This window comes from Neomonachus schauinslandi, chromosome 4 (genome assembly GCF_002201575.2).
Source record: "Neomonachus schauinslandi chromosome 4, ASM220157v2, whole genome shotgun sequence".
In the NCBI taxonomy this organism is placed as follows: Eukaryota; Metazoa; Chordata; class Mammalia; order Carnivora; family Phocidae; genus Neomonachus; species Neomonachus schauinslandi.
In genome coordinates this window covers 186,987,993-187,005,852 of record NC_058406.1, presented here as the reverse complement: position 1 = coordinate 187,005,852, position 17,860 = coordinate 186,987,993, and the positions used below count along the sequence as shown (strand labels likewise).

Here is a 17,860-nt window from a genome sequence, read left to right as displayed (position 1 = left end):
TATTTCAAAATTTTATTTTCTCACTGCCCATTGGTGTATGGACATGCAATTCTTTATACTGATTTTGTCTCCAGGAACCTTGCTAAACTGTATTAGTGATTGCTACAGTTTATCCACAGACTCTTCAGTTTGCTACATAAACAGAAATGTATCTTTTGCAGATAATGGCCGTTTCCCCTCCTTTGAGCTTAGGTGTGTTTTCTGTGTCTTTTCTTGCTGTGGCCCCAGCACAGTGCTAAGTAGTGATGGTAGTGGGCTTCCCACCTTTCCCCACTGCGAGTGATGCTTTCTGGAAGGTTAAGAAACCCGTTATATTGGGGCACCTGGTGCCTCACTTGGTTGAGTGTCCGACTCTTGGTTTCGGCTCAGGTCGTGATCTCAGGTCAGGGTCCTGGGATCGAGGCCCAAGTCTGCTTGTCTCCCTCTGCCTCTGCTTCTTCCCCCCCTCCCCCCACTCACACTCTCTCTAAAATAAATAAATAAATCTTTAAAAAAAAAAGAAACCCTTTATATTAAACTAAGGAAGTTCCATTCAACTAATAATCTGCTAACCTTTGAATTAATGCTGAATTAAACACTTTTTGTGTCCATTGAGGTGATGGTATGATTCCACCCATGTAGTCTGTCAGTGTGCTGATTTGTTTGTTGATTTTCTCAGTTAAACCAACCTTGCATTCCTGAGGGAGCCCAGCCTCGTCCTGGTGCAGTTATGTCCTCACGCCCTGTGGGACTCTCACACCTCATGTAGGCGTGACTGAAAACGGCCCGAGTGCTCTTCTGTGGTCTCATCTGCTCAGGTTTTGCTCTCAGGGTTGCTCCAGCCCCGGAACGGAGTTGAGGAGCGTCCTCTCTGCCCCCGGCCGTGGACCGCTTCCTACAAGGCCGGCTTACTGGACGTGTGCTGGAACCTCAGGAAGACCCTGGGCTGCAGCTTGCTTTGTTTCTGAACTACCGATTCACATGCATTTATGGTCAGAGGAATATTCACTCGGGTTTTGTTTTTCTTGTTGACAGATGTTTCTAGAATTTGTCAGTTTCATCTTTGCTTTCAGGTTCGTTGGCATTCAAGTTGTTGGTTACGTTGCCCTGGTGGCTGTTTCTCCACAGTGCCAACAGTCAGGGCACATTTGTCCTTCCTAACGCTTATGTGTCCCTCTTTATTTCCTGATTCGTCTTATCAGACACAGTTACTAGTATCTTCAAAGAACCAACTCTTTGCCCTCTTGGTTTTTGCTGTTCTTTTGTCATTTCATTTGTTTCTGTTCTTGCCTTGTATTTTCCTCTGCTTGGTGTGGGTCATTCTGCTGTTCCCCCACCTGCTGAGCCGGCCCGCTCCGCTAGCAGAGCCTGAGGACTTCTCTCCATTGGTTCTTGTTTGGCCTAGCAATTATTTAGTAGTGTCTGTGCTAATTTCCAGGTGTTTGGGGGGTTTTCTGGGGCTTCTGTTTGGTGGTTTGACTTTGCTCTTTCCTCAGAGGGCCTAGTCTACGTGAAGATGTGAGGCCTTGGAACTGGAGACTCAGTTTGTGTCCAGTATGCTTCCGAAAGTAGCCATCTGCCATCGTTGTACCTTCTTGAAAGCTCTTGGATGATTCGAGAACATTCTTTACATCCGACCCTGGATGTGTGGTTGTCCTAGGGAGGAGGGTCATAGCTCAGACCAGAACTGCCCAGTAGGAAGGTCCACCGGATGTGAGCCACATGGGAGATTTTAAGTGTTCTAGTAGCCACCTTAAAAAAGCAAAAATAGAAGCGGTAAAATGAATTTTCATCTGCCACACATTTCCACATGCAATCAGGGAGGAAACGTAACTGTGGCCTTCTACGTTCTTCCTTCTTGCTGAGCCCAGCCTCCTCTGATGTGGTGGATGCATGCTGCCGCCCAGGCTCAGGGTGGCCGCGTGGCTTGTGGCCACTGCCCAGGACAGCGCAGGTCCTGGCCCCTCTGGCCGCCTCTCTGTGTGCACTCGGCATCCAAGGAAATAGCTTCTCTTGTCCGGTGCCAGGCCCTCTCCATGCAGAGACCCTTCCTGTCCCCTCCACCCCCCGACCCCCGCACAGTTGCCCTCCCTCCCCAGCAGACCCCACCCTCTGGACTCTCCTGCTCTTAGAGCGGGCCTCACGAGGCTTCAACTTGGTGTGGAGGGCATGGGGAATGAGCAAGTGAGCAAGCATTAGCTTTCTCGTGAGGCAGGGGTGGGTGCAGCCCCACCACAGGGACAAGCTGATAGGGGGTGCCGTGGGTGTTCAGGGGTCCTACAGCCTGCCCAGATGGCTCTGCCAGTTCCAGCCTGCTCCCATCTGCACACCAGCCCCCAAGCACTGGTGTGAGGGGCTTCCCCCTGCTGGGGGGCAGGTGTGAGGCCAAGAATGGGACTGGTGCCCAGATTCTGCTCCAAGAATGGGCACACGCTCTGTGGGGTCCTCAGCCAGGCTCTTCATGCTGCATGCTGGGAGCAGGGCCGAGACCGGGGGCCTGGGGACCGGCTCCCAGGAGGGAGGTTTCGGGCCCGGCAGGTAGTGGCTTCGAGGCCGTAGCCACATATTTCCAAGCAGTTCAGCCAGTGCAGGCCCCCCCGTGCTGGCTGTGAGCGCTGCAGCCCAGGCTGGTTTTCCCCTCCGTTCTGGGTGGGATTGGCAGGGACTCTGCAGCACTACTTGTTCGGGACTGTGTCTCTCCTGTCTCCTGGTCAACATGAGGGGCAGTTGCTACATTCCGACTCTCCCAGGTCATGCCCACTAAGCCAGCTGCAGGGGCGGGTAGAGATCAGAACACCCCTCCCCTGGAAGGGCCTCAGGCAGGAAGTAGGTGCAGAGCAGGCCTGGAGAGTTGGGCCCATCACTCCCGATGGCTCCTGCCCCTGGAAGCGGGTGGGCCAGGGATAGGCAGGCCATGGTCAGAGCTTCATGGTTCCCTGTGGGCCTGGTGGGCAGAGCTGAGGCCTCGTGTTGCCCCGAGCACCTGCTGGATGGCGCGCCCCAAACTGGGTATAATTAGCCACCATGACAGGTGTGGTGGATCGGGTGTGCGCTGGCCTCGGCCGACCTGGCATCCCTGGGCTTGTAGCCTAAACCCCATGCAGTAAGGCCCCCCAGGCATTGAGCCTCCCCCCACATCCCCAGGAGGGGGGGTTAGTGCCCCAGGAATCCCCAACCCAGCCGAGCGAGACCCCCAGGCCAGCCTCGGTCCCTGCCTTCCGTCCAGGCCCAGGGTGCTGGCCCTCATGCTTCTGATGGCTCGGGGCCTTGGATGGTTGGCAGTGCAGGCCGCTCTGGCCTGGGGGCCCGAGCCCCGGGGGGGCAGAGCAGGCAGGGCCCGCCCACATGGGGCAGGGGCCTTGACGGGCTCCCCCAGCTGCACCTCTTCTCCCCCTAGTGCAAGAAGAAGCACACACTGCTGTGCCCTGACTTCTCCCGCAGGGGCCTCTGCCCCCGGGGCGCCCAGTGTCAGCTGCTGCACCGAGGCCAGACGCGCCTTGGCCGGCGGGCAGCCCCTACCCCGGAGCCCGGCAGCGCGCCCCCCAGGAGCAAGGCCTCCTCCAGCCACGGACCCAGGTGACGGGGACAGCGGGGGCTGCGAGTGTAAGCTCTGGGGGTGGGCCGGAAGCCGTCCCTCGGGACCCTGCGGGGGAGCCTCTAGGCCCCTTCCCAGCTCTTAAGGCTTCAGACCCAAAAAGAAACCTCAGTTCAAAGTTGAGGATCAGTGACCTCCAGAGGCGCCCTACCCCACATCCCCAGGCTGGACAGAGCTGAGGACATCCCTGGCCCAGAGCGGCCTATGTGGGACTGCCCAGTCCCTGCCCCACGGAGGAAGGTCGGGGCTTCTCAGCTACGCCACTCCCACTCCCCAGGAAAGGGAGGATCCTGGGTGGTGCTCATGGCTGGGGCCCCCCTTTGTGCTCACCTGTCCTGTGAGTGGGCTCACTGGCAGGTGAGAACAGGGTCAGTGTGGAGCTGGGGCTCGCTGGCCAGGCTCACCCCAGCTGCCTCAGGCCAGAGGCACCATGTCGTCATCAGCCTGTCTTTGGGACCGAGGGCTGGCCTCAGACCTGGATGGCGATGCCCCGTGGCTGCTGGGACAGGTGCTGCACAGCTGGTCAGCTAGCGCCCTCTGGACCCCAGCCCTGCCGAGCAGCCGCCCACCCTCACACTTCTGCTCCCCTTCCTTTTCCGCAGGAAGTCCTCGGCTGCCCAGCGCCCCACCAGACAGACGCCCAGCTCCCCTACCTCCGTGGCTGCTGGCTCGGCCTCCCCTCCCTCCTCCCCACGGGGGTTAGCCGCAGCCTCGGGCTCTCCCCTGTCATCCAAGCCGCCCTCCTCCCCGCTCTCCTCCTCCTCCCCCCTCCCCTCGCCCTCCTCGCCCTCCCCCTCCCCCCCCCCCCCCCCCCTCTGCTTCCCTGTCCTTGGACCAGGAGGAGCTGTCTCTCCAGGAGGAGGCTGCCTCGGCAGCGACTGGCTCCAGCAGCCTCTCCAAGCTGCCTTCCTTCATCTCCCTGCAGTCCTCGCCGAGCCCAGGAGGCCAGCCCAGGGCCCGGACCCCCAGGAGCCCCCCAACCAAGGACTCAGGTAGGCAGCTTGGCCCCAGTGCCCACCTCAGACCCACTGAGTCAGAATTCCCAGGTGGGGCCTGGATGGTGGATGAGCGCCCAGCATGGGCCGGGTGCTGCTGGGCCACGTCCCCCACTGGCAGGTGCGCACCCCCCGCCCACCCGGGCAGAGCTGGCCGAGGTGTGAGCGCAGCCGTGCCGCCGTGCAGACCACCCCAACCGAGGGCTGATTTAATTAGGAAGCACCCATTTCTGTTAATTTGTTCTGGAAGATCACTGCGCGCTCCTGGAGAGAACAGATGTTTCCTCTCCCCCGATGAACATTTGGGGCTTGGTAAATGGCTCCACTCAGCCTTGTTTAGGAGAGAAAAGAGGATTTTATGGCTGCAAACGACCCTTTCTGTAAACATTTTACAGCTCTCCGCGCGTTTGAGTGACGATAAACCCCACGCAGCTCGGCGGGCTGCAAATTTGCGACCATACGGCTATCATTTTATTGTCATATTTCACGGTCGTAACGTTAATGGAAGATGCTTGCCGCAGCCTTCTCTAACGGCTCCGCTGAGCACGCTCAGACGCCTGCCTCCGAGGGGCCGGAACGACGGTGCCTGTGTGTAGCCCCCACTTGAGGGCGCAAAGCTGCGGCCAGGCCCTCCATCTGCCCGCCCGGGACCAGGGCACCAGCTACTTCCATCCGGGCAGGCCTCAGCAGGGTGGGGAGGGAGCGGTGTCGGGGGGGCCCTGAGGCTGCCATCCCCAGGGTCACTGGAGGCTGGCAGGGTGGGCAAGGCCCAGGGGAGGCTGCAGAGACCTCCACTGGCCTTGGAGCCTCCATCAGCCTTCATTTCCTGCTCGGCCCTCCCCCGACCTGGGCCAGGATGGGGAGCTCGAGGGGCAGGAGGAGGTGGGCCTGGGAGGGCTCCGGGGCAGGAGGCCAGCAGCCAGCCAGTAGGGGCCACGGCCCGCAGGCAGAGGCCGTGAAGTCTGTGGACCTGGAGCCTTGGCTGAGCAGGTGACTGGAGTCCTCAGTCCTGATGTGGGGGACCCAGGAGGAGAGGCAGGCTCATGGGGACACGTAGATGGTGCTGTGCCTCAGGGCAGCCACGTGGAGGCATCTGTGGTCAGCGGGGGTGCCAGCCTGAGAGGTGGCCTGGAGCATTCACAGCAGAGGAGAGGCATTGAGGCCCCGTGAGCGTGGGGTACACCGCGCAGGAACCCCCCCATTGGACGTGACTTCCTGTCCTCAGGCCCTCTGCTCTGCTGCGGGAAGCCGTCCCTGCCCCCAGGCCCTCTTGCCCCTAGGCCCTGTCCCTCTGTACAGGGACCCAGGTCCCTCCACCCCTCCCCAGCCAGCTGCTCGCTCGGCTGCTGAGCCAGAAGGCACGGTGAGCGTCCATGTGTGCGTCTGGCAGCCTGGCTCCGCGTGGGAGCGTGGGTGCGTCGTCGGGCCTGCGTGCAGCTGGCACACACCTGGTATTTATAGCCCCGCCAGCAGATTGCTGTGACTCCCTGGACCCCAGTGCAGGCAGGGGGCTGGAAGGAGTCTCCCCCAACCTGAACCAGAAGCTTCGGCAGTAGGGGCGCTCCTCCTTGGCTGGGGGGGTTCCTGGCACCTGATCTTTGCCCCTCTCGGAACAGGGAAAACTCTGCACATCAAACCCCGTCTGTGAGGGCCCAGGGGGCCAGCCCGCGCCTACCTCAGCCCCTCGTTCCTGGAGAGGAAGAAGGCCCATGCCCCAGAGGAGAGGCCGCCTGCCACCGAGTCTCCCCCGGGAGCCCCAGGGCCGTGGCTCTGCCCACCTGGCCCTCAGCCTTCCGTGACCAGTGTGTGCCCAGGGCTCTGCCCAGCCAGCCCCTCTGCACACCCACCTTCCTCCCACTCCCCCCAGCCCAGAGGGGTGCCGGGCAGGGCTCCCAGCCAGGCCTGTGCCCACTGTGGGTGTGAGCAGCAGTGCTACGCACCCCCCACCTCCCCCCAGGACTCCTGCCAGGCTCCCTGGTGGGTGTTTTATGTTCAGCAATAAAGGTTCTGTCCTGTGTCTGCTTGGCTCTTCTGCCCGCCGTCACACCGCGGCCCAGCCCTGCCTGCACCAGCTTGGAGGGACACGCGCTGCCCACAGACCCCGAGGCACCCCCTCCAAGGGGTGCCCCACGGAAGAAGAAGGCCTGGCCACAGATCCTTGGCGCCTACAGGGTCTCTGGGCAGGAATGTCGGCCCTCCTCCCTGCCTCCCTGAAATGGCTCAGAGGGCTGGAGGTGACCTTCTCCCCGTGGCCAAGCCCACGTGGTTGGTGGGGAGGGGCCCGGGAGGGGACCCTGGGGACGTGTTGGGTGCGACAGGCTGGAGCCAGGGGCCCCAAGCTGGGGTTCCGTCCCCAGCCCCTCCTCTGGGTGTCGGGACAGTGGCTGGGCCGACAGGGACCCTGGGAGGCTGGGGCCAAGGATTGGAAGGGGCACAGGGCCATTCTGGGGATTTCCCCTCACCGCCTCCCCCGCCAGTCACTCCACACGTGAGTGTGTCCCCGCACCTCCCTCCCTAGCTGGCCGCCAGCTCTGCGTCTCAGCCTGGAGTCGGGTCTGCTGCCTCACTGTCCCTCCTCTGCCTGTCCCTTGTGGGCCCGGCTTGCAAGGGCCAGCGCTGGCCAGTGTGTGAGGGCTGCCTGTGGGGACGGCGCAGGCCTCAGCCCACACCACGCCCTTGAGGGGCCCACTGGCCGGAGCGGATCCCCCCTCTGCCCAGCCCACACTCAGACGGGCAGACACTCCAGCCCCACGAGGCCGTGATGGGGAGCGGGCAGTGGGGAGGCGTCTCGCTCCCCGCCAGTCCATGACTGAGGGGTGGCATCCCTGTCCAGCCGCAGACGCGGTGAGGACGGGGCTGGTTCACGGTGAGGGGCCTGGCCTGTGTCCGTGTCAGCAGCTGGCCGGTGAAGCAGAACGAGAGTTCGCAGTCAGTTGTGATGATCACGGCTGCCCCCCGTCCAGGGCCCCCCGTCCGGGACCCCACGCTGACGTCCCCGGGGCCTGAGACGCTGACTTGGCAGCATGGTGGGTTCTGGAGTCAGGCCTGGCTGGAAAGAAAGGGACTCCCCATCAGTAAACAGTGGGGTCCCCACTGTGGGCCAGCCTTCCTCCCCCCTCAGACGAGCAGGGCCGATGGCGCAGGGCGGGGGGCTCAGAGTCTGGGGGCAGCACTAGCAGGGGGGGCTGCACAGCTGGGGGCTGCAAGCGGCATGGCAGGCGGTCCCCGGGGCTGGAGCTCGGGCCGCTGGCTGCTGCCCTGTCTCCTGCCCCCTCCTCCCTTGGGGCTCCCTCTCGGCCCCCACCGTGACCTACCCACTAAGGTTGAACCTTAGATGAGGGAAGGGGCTGGGGGATAAATTCCCTCCTCTGCCTGGACAGCCGGACAGACGGCTGGAGACACAGTTAAGTCCAGCCTGATCTCAGGCCCTCACCTCCTCCGGCCTCCCTGCTCTTCCCTTCCCAGTGGACAAGGGGACACGTGCACCCCGTGCTGCGGATGGGGCAGCTGTGGGCACTGTGGCTGGGCAGCCGGGCCACTGCGTGCTGGCCGGCCACCGGGGGGCGGCCCCTCCCAGCGTGGCCCTCACTCCAGCTCGGCCAGGGTTTCCTGACCGCTCTGGAGCCACGCGGCCCGCGCAGCCCACGTGAAGCCCAGCGCCCAGAAGCAGCTGGTCTGACCGCGTGGGCCAGCGGGGAAGGCTCGGGAAGGGCTGGCACTCCGGGAAGCACGAGACGCTGGGCCAGTGGCTGCCCTGTTCTGGGCCCAGGCCCAGCTCCCCCACACCTCTGGACCCATCTGGGGACCTTGTCGGCCCGGGTTCTGCCTGGTCAGAGTCCGGGCTCCTGGGCAGGCCAGGGGTGCAGGGGGGGTAGTTGCTCTGAGCGGAGTGTGCCCACTGGTCACTCAGGGCTTCTCGTGCCAGGAGCAGGCCAGCAGAGACCCTCGGGGATGAAGGTGCTGGTCGCGTCCGCACCAACCCAGACTAATCAAGGTGCCGGCTGAGGACACGCATCCCAGGCAGAGCCTCTGGCCTTTGCGGAGAGCACAGCGTGGGCTCCTCCAGACCGGGGAAGGGCTGCCCCCTCTCCTGGAGCCTACCGTCTCTGGCCCCAGGCCCATGCCCTTCCGTGGACTGCCCTGGCGTGGCAGGTTATGGGGACTCCCAGAGATTGGCCGCACAGGATGGGGAGCCCCATATGAGGACAGCAGGCCGGCCCTGGGCCCCTCGTGCTGGTTCTCCTGCCGCCTGCTGTGGCCAGGGCGGGGATGTCTGTCCAGGTGAGGCCTGGGTTCACGTGGCCAGCAGAGTGGCAGGGCTGGTGGCCCCGCTCGGACCCTGCAGCGGGGAGCAGACACTTCACTGACCGTCCGAGCTGGAGGTGAGGGGCTGGGCCCCGGGCAGGTGGGCTTTGGAGACCTCGGAGCCGTGGTCCACGTCTAAGCTCTAAGCTGGGGGGTCCTTAGTCTCAGGGTGAAGTGAGGTGCCTGTTGTGGGAGCAGGAGGGGGAGGTGAGGACTGGGGCGGGGTGGGCCTGGCCTCACCTGAGGACTGGGGGAGCGGACTGGGAGAGAGCCCCTGGTGGGATGGGCTTCCCAGCCCGAAGCCCTTCCCCAAGGAGGTGCCCCCCCGGCTGTGTGCACCCCCCAGAGTGTGCCTGGCACACAGCCTCCTCATTTTAAGGGCAGATGAGCCCCCTAAGTGGGGAGGGCACCGGGCCCTGCGGTCACTGAGCCCAGGAAGGGTGTGGGGGGGTGGGACCCTGTCGGGGCTGAGCAGCGGGGACTGGACAAAAATACCCATCCAGACCCTGTGCCGCACTTTCTGCGGAAGCGTCCATTAACGTCGAGGGTCCGGAGCCCTGGGCGGTGCGCGCGGCCCAGGACAAGTGCGGGCAGGCTGGCGTCCTCCTGCCGGCTGGTGCTTGTCCGGTGGCGGCTGGCGTGGCGGGCGCCCCCCACAGCCTGCAGCAAGCTCCGGCAGCCCCTCCCGCCGCCCCCTGCCGGCCTCTCACCTGCTCCCGGGGCTCCCTCTGAGGCAGGCGGGACCTGGGACCTGCTTCCAGGCACAGAACCCCGCTGACTTTGTCCCCCGCTGATGTAAGCCTCCAAAGGCTCTCCTGCGGCCCAGGGTGGGCAGCCGTAGGGTCGGGGGAGCCCAGGGCGTCCACCAGCCCCCAGGCAGCCGGGGCCTGGGCTCCTCAGACTCTGGGAAACGGCCCTGCCAGCAACCAGCCGAGCCTGCAGGCACCCTTCCCTGAGCAACCTGCCCAGGAGACCCTGAGCAGGGCGGGGGTGGGGGCCGGCGGTCAAGGCCTGCGGGACTTCAGACCTCGGAGACCGGGCGGGATGTAGTAAACGTGGGTTAGGTCGCTAGACTCAGGGTGGTCTGCTCCGAGCGGAGACGCTGACACACTGCGTGGTTTACTGGTGGGTCATTGCATGGCTTATTTCTGCCTCAAGCCACCTGCATGGGGGCAGGCCCGCAGAGATGCCGGACCGTGTGGTGTTCTTCCTCTACCTGGTCTACAGCGGGGGGCAGACCGCCGCCACACCTCAGCTAACGGGCACTCACAGAAATGCCCGGCGCCCACCCCTCGCCCCGCTCTCTTGGACCCTCCCCCTGGGAACCAGCCTCCATGCCGCGAGGAAGCCCAACCAGCCCACGGAGGCGACCGCGTGCCCGCACCGCCCGGATCCAGCCAGGCCTGGGCCCAAAGACACTACCAGTGGCTCTAGCCATCAGCCGTCCCGTCGCCCCTGCCTCCACGTCCTCCCAGCTGTGGGGCTCAGAGACGAGCTGTCCCGAGCCCGGGACAAACCCACCCAACACAGAGCCCAGGCGCCTAATGAAAAGCTGCATTATGTCCTCATGCTCCCGCTGGCTTGTTTGCCACCAGAGATCTCTGGGCCACCTTCCTGATGGAAGACGCCCCCAGGGCAATGCCATAGCTACTCAGTAAAGATTTGTGGGGTGCATCTAATGAGGAGCCACGGGGTGGGCCCTGTGGAGTCCCGTTGGTTCAAGCACTGATTGGCATGCAGGGGTTGCACGGGAAGAGCACGCACCTTCTCTAGGGCAGCGCAGAATCGGGGTGCTCCTCTCCTGGCTGCACGTGGGCTGTTGAGGGAGCCCAGAGGATGGCGTTGTTCTGGCTGAGGGCACACGGCAAGCCTGTCTGCCTTCTCTGGGTCCTCACGGACTCCGCTCCCCAGCCCCGGCTGAGGAGGAAGGAGCGGGCTTGGAGCCTGCCACCTGAGCCCGGAAAGGCCAGCACCTTCCCTGGGCTCAAGAAGCCCACCACGCCCACTCTGCACAGCACCGCAGGGGTGACCCCTCCCGAGCCTGCGGGCAGTGCCACCGGCCTGACGGCCCCTGACTGGCAAGAGGTCTGAGGAGGCCCCCCAGGCCTCAGGGAGCAGACAGAGAAGGCAGCAAGAGGGGCAAAACTCTCGGGTTCCCTCTCTCTTTGGGAGCTTTGTACCCCCACTCAGTAAACCTTGCTTTGCTGCCCCCCCATACAAGCAGCAAGAGGCTGGGTGTCGTGGGCCTTCCCCCGGGTCTCCTGCACCCGAGGCTCCGGAGCAGCCAAGAGCTGAGGGCAGGCCTGCTGGCTAGTCCGGCCCCAAGGCCAGTGCCTGGCCCCAGGCCGCCTCCTCCCCAGGGCAGTGAATGAATGAGTGGGTGTGGAAATGAAGAAGTGCTATGTGCCAGATGAATGAATCTGCGTGTGATCAAAGGCAGGGCCCAGCATCCTTGAATATCACACTTGGGGGCCTGATGTAGGGGGACCTGTCCCCACTTAGCTAGACTTGGTGGCTGAGTGTGGCCTCCCTCTGAGCACGGGGTGGGGGTCCTTAAAGGGAACCCCAAACGCTGCAATGCGACTGGCAACCCATGTAGCCTGGAGCCCAAGCCCCAGCGGGGGGCCTTGCATCTGCCACCGGCTGAGCCATCCCTGCAGGGGCAGGAGGGTCCTCGTGGTGGGCCTGACCCTGCCTGCCCAGCAGAGCCTGGCCGGGAGGGTTGTGGGGGCAGGAGGAAGGGGTGAGTGGTGCCCTCCTGGCACAGCGGGGCTGGGCCACCCCGTGACATCTTAGGAAACGGGGTTTCCCTCCCACTTTTATGAATTTTTGTGATGATAAGATAATAGGCATTTATGCCTGGAACAAGATAAAAACAAGCTGCCCCAGTGACTTCCTGCCCAGGTCCTTCCAGAATTTTCTTTCGATGCACAGCCGGTTATACTTAAGATTGAATTTGTTAATTGTAAAAGTCCTATAACAGCAGTATAGAAATTGGTGGGGGGCGGGAGCACCAAGCACTCCGGTGACGCTGAAGCAAGGCGCGGCCCCTCCCAGCTCCGTCCACCCTGGAGGGGTCGTGTCCAGGGCCCCCCTGCTCCGGGAGCGCGCCCCTGCACAGTCGTGCGCGCCCGATGCCCCTCGGCCGCGGCCCCGGGTCTCTCCTACCCCCGCGCCCCTCGGCCCCCCCTCCCCGGCTCCCCGGCGCCCCGCCCCCGCCGGCCCGCGCGCTTCGCCCTCCCCACCTGCGCCCCGCGGTGGAGCCGCTGAACGGAGGTGCCAGCAACTTTGTTGACTAAATTCCTGAACCCGCCCGAACCGCGGGGCTAAAAATAACCGGCACTCCCCTCGCCGCGCCCGACCGGGCCGCGCCGTGGCCCCGGTGTCGGCAGGCCGGAAGGTCCCGGCGCCGCCGCGCTAGCGAGGCTGCGGGGTCACGGCCCGCCGGGCGGCGGGGAGACCGAGGCACCGAGGGGCCCCGTCAGCTCCCCGAGACTCTGCGGCCTCCCGGTCGCGGACGCGGGGCCCTGGAGGCCGCAGGCCGGACTCCGTGCCCCCCGCGCTGTGCGGCCTCCGCACCCCTCTGCCCCGCGCCCTCCGCGCGTGCAGTCCCCCGCGGCGGCCACCAGAGGGCCCTGCCCCCTCCGCTCGCGGGATGCCCGTCATCTCCCCTTCCCACAGCTGTTCCCCGCAGGAGATTGACAGCTGGGCTCCGGGTTGCCATGGGGATAGGCAAATTAGGGCGGCGGGTCTGGGGTTCCGATTGGCCTGGGGGCTCGCGCCCCTCCCAGGGAGGCGGGCCCGAGCGCCCTGCTCTATAAAGGGGAGCGCGCGGCGCGGCGCTCGGCCGTGGAGGCGGGGCCGGTTGGACGCGGGTGGAGCGCGGGGAGCCGGAGCAGCCCGAGGCGGCGGCCTCACTGCCACCCGCCCGGCCACCCGCCCGGCCGCCGACGAGGGGACAGGGAGCGCGGCCGGCCTGCGCCCCCTGGGGTGCGGCCGGGGCCGCCGGAGAGCCCCGACCCGCGGCCTCCCCCCGCCCCTAAGTTGGCCGCGCGAAACTTTTCCCCGCGCGTCTGGGCGCCGCCCCCTCGCCGAGACCCGCCGCCCGTGGGGAGTGAAGGGGGGGAGAGGCCCGCGGCTCCCCCCCCCGCCTCCCGTCGGGGCGCAGCCGGGTGCGGCGGCGGGGCCGGGGCCCCGGGCGATGGCCGCGGAGCTGGCGATGGGCGCCGAGTTGCCCAGCAGCCCGCTGGCCATCGAATACGTCAACGACTTCGACCTGATGAAATTCGAGGTGAAGAAGGAACCGCCCGAGGCCGAGCGCTTCTGCCACCGCCTGCCGCCCGGCTCGCTGTCCTCGACGCCGCTCAGCACGCCCTGCTCTTCTGTTCCCTCCTCGCCCAGCTTCTGCGCGCCCAGCCCGGGTACTGGCGGCGGCGGCGGCGCGGGGGGCGGCGGCGGCAGCGCGGCGCAGGCCGGGGCCACCCCGGGGCCGACGAGCGGAGGCCCGGGCGCCGTCGGGGGCGCCTCGGGGAAGCCGGCGCTGGAGGATCTGTACTGGATGAGCGGCTACCAGCACCACCTCAACCCCGAGGCGCTCAACCTGACGCCCGAGGACGCGGTGGAGGCGCTCATCGGCAGCGGCCACCACGCCGGGCACCACGGCGCGCACCACCCGGCGGCCGCCGCGGCGTACGAGGCTTTCCGGAGCCAGGGCTTCGGGGGCGGCGGCGGCGCGGACGACATGGGCGCCGGCCACCATCACGGCGTGCACCACGCCGCCCACCACCACCACCACCACCACCACCACGCCGGCGCGGGCCACCACGCCGGCGCGGGCCACCACGGCGGCGGCGGCGCGGGCCACCACGTGCGCCTGGAGGAGCGCTTCTCCGACGACCAGCTGGTGTCCATGTCGGTGCGCGAGCTGAACCGGCAGCTCCGCGGCTTCAGTAAGGAGGAGGTCATCCGGCTGAAGCAGAAGCGGCGCACGCTCAAAAACCGCGGCTACGCGCAGTCGTGCCGCTTCAAGCGGGTGCAGCAGCGGCACATTCTGGAAAGCGAGAAGTGCCAGCTCCAGGGCCAGGTGGAGCAGCTGAAGCTGGAGGTGGGGCGCCTGGCCAAGGAGCGGGACCTGTACAAGGAGAAATACGAGAAGCTGGCGGGCCGGGGTGGCCCCGGGGGCGCGGGCGGGGCCGGGTTCCCGCGGGAGTCCTCGCCGCCGCAGGCCGGGCCCGGCGGGGCCAAGGGCGCACCCGACTTCTTCCTGTGAGCGCCCGCGCCGAGCGTGCGCCGCCGCCGGGCAGACGCTCCGACTCCGCGGTCGGGCGGGCCCCGCGCGCCCCGCCGCAGGGTCCGCGGGCGCCGGACTGGAGGCCCCTGCTCGCCCGCGCCTTCCTGGCTCGCCGTCCGGACGTGGCCGCGGCCCCTCTGCGCACGGAGCGCGGGGCTTCCCGGGACAGTTGAGCCGGAGCGAACTTCCTCCCCGGCGCCCGCCTGTACATGTGCCCAGCGGGCTCCTCCGCTCCGACGCCGCCCGCCCGCCTCCCCCACGTCCGTCGTCCTTCTCGCGGCCTCACCTTCCTTGCCCGTTTTTACTACTCCTTTTTAAAGCGACCTTATTTTCGAAGTATTTCTATTTATTTTGCTCGGTGATTAGGAAAGAAGACCCCGGAGGAAGCTCCCTCGTTCCCGGCCGGGGTCCACCCTCGGACGTCCGCGTGTCCCAGCATGTGTCGCTCGCTCGGAGGGGTCCGGTCCCTGCCTGCCCTCCTGCCCGCCTGCCCCCCACCCTGCCACCGGCGTCCCCTAGAGATTGAAGCCAAGGAATATTATCTATGCTGTGTTCAGTCCTGCTGCCCTACTATACTCACGGGGGGAGGGGGGTTGGGGGGATCGCCGCGCTCTGCGGGTGGGGGCTGGCCCGGACTCCCCTGCTGCTATTTCTCTATGCACCAGATCGTATTTATGACTCCCTGGGAAATATATCTTATTTTAATCTTCAAGAGAAGTGGAAGGAAAAAAAAGTAATGCACAGTATTTCTAGCAAAAAAAAAAAAAAAATTTTTTTTTTTTAAGAGGAGGTTTCAGCCTGAACCTCCTGGCATGGAGGCGAGTGAAGAAAGTGTTTTTATTTTCATTTAAATTGTGTTTCGTTTTGCTTGTGGAATCTTTTTTTTTTTTTTTTTTTTTTTTTTAAAGCCCAGTGGCTTTTTGGACTAGCCAGTGGAGGGAAGGTAGCGCAGCCCCTGGCCAGCCAATCCCTGCAGGATGGCCAGGCCCCTGGCCTCCAGTGGGTCCTGTGCTCTTTCCAGGCCTGCTCCTGCCCAGCGCTCTGAGCAGGAGATGCTCTAAGTCGTTGAAAGTTTTCCTGTGTTGTTGGGTTTTGTTGGATAATTTTTTCATTTGCTATGAAGCCGAGGAAAGGGAAAAAAAAACACACACACACACACAAAATAAATCCGTTTAGATCCAAAGTCACCGGAGCCTGGTTGGTTTTTCTGTGGCTTTCATTTTTGCCCTGTTTCTCCCCGAATAGAAAGAAAAGGAGGTGCGTGACCAGGGCCCTGCCTTAGCTGTGGGTGACCCGCCTGGGCCACCGGAGAGGCCCTGATCAGAGTTGTAAACAAGGCTGCGGTCAGCTGGTGGGACCTGTAGGCACCTTCCCTGGCCGCCTGGTGGGGAGGAAGGCCTCAAGGTGGTGGCCCCAGGCTCCCTCTAAGGCGGGATGGTGGTGATGCCACGTGCAGGGCCCATGTGCTGGTGGCTGGTACTTGTCCCCAGTTCTGAGCCCGCAGTCCCCCCCACCAAAGGGGTGGCCCGGCCTCTGTCTTCTAAAGGGTCAAGACCAGGTTGCGGGGGCGCCAGGGAGGAGCAGGACCTCTGGAAATCTCACACCCTAAGGGGTCCCAGGGCAGTTGCAGGACTTAGGGGACCATGGGACCAAGGCTGGTGAAGGTCCGCGTTGTGCATATTTAAAGGGATGAGCTTCGCGGGCCGGCCAGCTCTGCGCTGCTTTTCGGTCTGGAGACAGCAAAGGCTGGTCCTCGGGGTTGGGACAGCTGCCGTTCTCTGAGTGCGTGGCCTGAGCTTGTCTTACCGTCTCAGTCTGACCCAGAGAAAAGGTGGGGGCTGCCGCCTCCCCTTTTGCTTTAGAATAAAACTGGTAACAAGATGGTTGGGTCTCCGTGGGGGTTTGAGCAAAATCCCCAAACCCAGGGGCTGAGATCTCGAGCCCTCAGGAGGGGAGCAAGAGGCTGTACATCTGGGGGGCAAAGACGCTGGTGCAGAGAGAAGTAGAAATGGGGGGGTGCGGGGATGAGCTCAAGGACCAGATGGGGAGGCTGCAGCACGACCGGGGGCAGCCAGCCCAGCAGGTCCCAGCCAGCCTCGGTAAGGGGACCCTGAGGACTCAAGAGGATCACCAGAGGCGGCGGGTGTCCTTTCGGGTATGGGCAGGGTCTGCTGGCTGGTTTTTGACAAGGACACCTTAGTTTTCACTGTTGCCACCGGAAGAGCCACCTGGGAGTCTTCCTCCTGGCAGAGAAAGCAGGCTGGAGGACCGGGCAGCCGGGCCCATCGAGGACCGGACGGGGCCGCGGGGCCCGGAGGCTGTCTCTTTGAGGAGGCAGTGGTAGGCTGGGAGCTGCGCTCACCCCCTCTCTCCAGCCCGCCAGGCCTCCCGGAGCGCAGCCCGCGAGAACCTGGATTGGGCCCCACCACGGCCATCCCCCAGCTGCTGCCCTCGGTGGGTTTCTCCGCAGCGCTGGGCTCGGCGCCGCTGTCCCGTTCTATCTTCTGTTTCCCTCCTTCTCTCTCTTTCGTTCCTTCCTCCCTCACCTGGCCCCTTTCCTTCTTTTGCCCGGGAGAGAATGAGCTTGGACACCCGGAAGTCATTGTGGGAGGGAGGGAGGGAGGAGGAGCGCTACTTTTTGTGTTTAGAGGCAGATCTTTTCCTGGGAAAACAGCCCATTTGGGGAAAGCACGTCTGGCTCCCGAGCTCTCCTGTGCGCACCGGCCCCCGACTCGCTGTCCGCGGGCTCTGCTCGGCCCTCCCCTGGCGGGCGCAGGGGCCCCCAATGGGCCAGGCCTCCCCGGGAGGGGCTGAGCAGTCAGGCTGGGGCTGGGGCTGGGCAGAGGACCCGCCAGGAAAAAGGGTCGTCTGGGTGTCTGCGGGACTGTGAGTGTGGAGGACACGCAGGTGCCTGGGAGCCGCGGGGGCCGGAGGGCTGAGAGGAAGCTGGCAGGGCAGCCCCGGGGCGCGGGCTTAAGCCCCTGAGCCCCGCGGCCCCTGAGAGGGGTGACCCACACCCTCGGCCTGGATGTTCAAGGGGGGCCGTGGTGGCGCCCTCGCCTCAGCCACTCGGCTCCCTCGGCCCATGCTCTGCCCTCCCCGCAGGGGTCCCAGGAGACATCTTTCTGATGGAATCGTACATCCTTGGGGCCTCCACCAACCCTGCCCCGCCTCGCGCCCTACCCCCCACCCCACAGGCATTCATTCCTTGGTTACTTCATTCAGTCTGAGAGTCCCTTCTCTGTGCCCGGCCGGCAGGGACCCCAGCAGGGACCACAATGACCGCCCTGGCCCAGAGCTCCGGGGGAGCTGTAGCAAACTCACCAGTACGCGAGCTGGTCCACTGCTGAGTGCCAGAGGAAGGAAGGAGGTGGGGGGGTTGGGTTTGCATACTGCAGCGGTGGGCTGGGACATCGAGGCAGGTGCAGGCAGCCTAGAGGGTGTCAGGAGGAGCAGAGGGAGACTCGTGAAGGGGCTGCGCTGGGAGGGACAGGGCCTCACCCACATGCTTCACATGTGCACCCTCATCACGAACACAGACATGCACACACTCCATGCACACTGAACCCGTGGGCACTGGACATAGCCCCCCACACTCGTCCCCTGCATGGCCGCCCCACCGCAGCAGCTCTACCCTGCACTCGCGGCGACTCCCAGGGCTGGGCCGAAGCCGCCCCAGCTCCTGGCCGAGGCCTG

General features: G+C 64.7%; 2 protein-coding genes across 2 annotated transcripts in view; both read left to right on the top strand.

Moving 5' to 3' along the window:
• The window catches only part of ZC3H3 (zinc finger CCCH-type containing 3), a 91,497-nt gene extending 84,919 nt beyond the window's left edge, over positions 1–6,578 (top strand). The window contains exons 10-13 of the mRNA XM_021688501.1: positions 3,377–3,555; positions 4,177–4,343; positions 4,396–4,566; positions 6,186–6,578. Coding sequence (XP_021544176.1) covers positions 3,377–3,555; positions 4,177–4,343; positions 4,396–4,566; positions 6,186–6,217 — 549 coding nt within the window. The 3' untranslated portion in view covers positions 6,218–6,578. The remainder of the gene's footprint in view (positions 1–3,376; positions 3,556–4,176; positions 4,344–4,395; positions 4,567–6,185) is intronic.
• A 6,497-nt stretch (positions 6,579–13,075) lies between these two features.
• On the top strand, positions 13,076–14,143 carry MAFA (MAF bZIP transcription factor A). The gene has a single exon (XM_021688614.1). It carries the CDS (start codon positions 13,076–13,078, stop codon positions 14,141–14,143), a length of 1,068 nt encoding a protein of 355 aa, XP_021544289.1.
• Positions 14,144–17,860: the final 3,717 nt, after the last annotated feature.

Bases quoted from the DNA above. Each gene is read 5' to 3' on its own strand.
- MAFA (XM_021688614.1), top strand. From the start codon at position 13,076: ATGGCCGCGGAGCTGGCGATGGGCGCCGAGTTGCCCAGCAGCCCGCTG.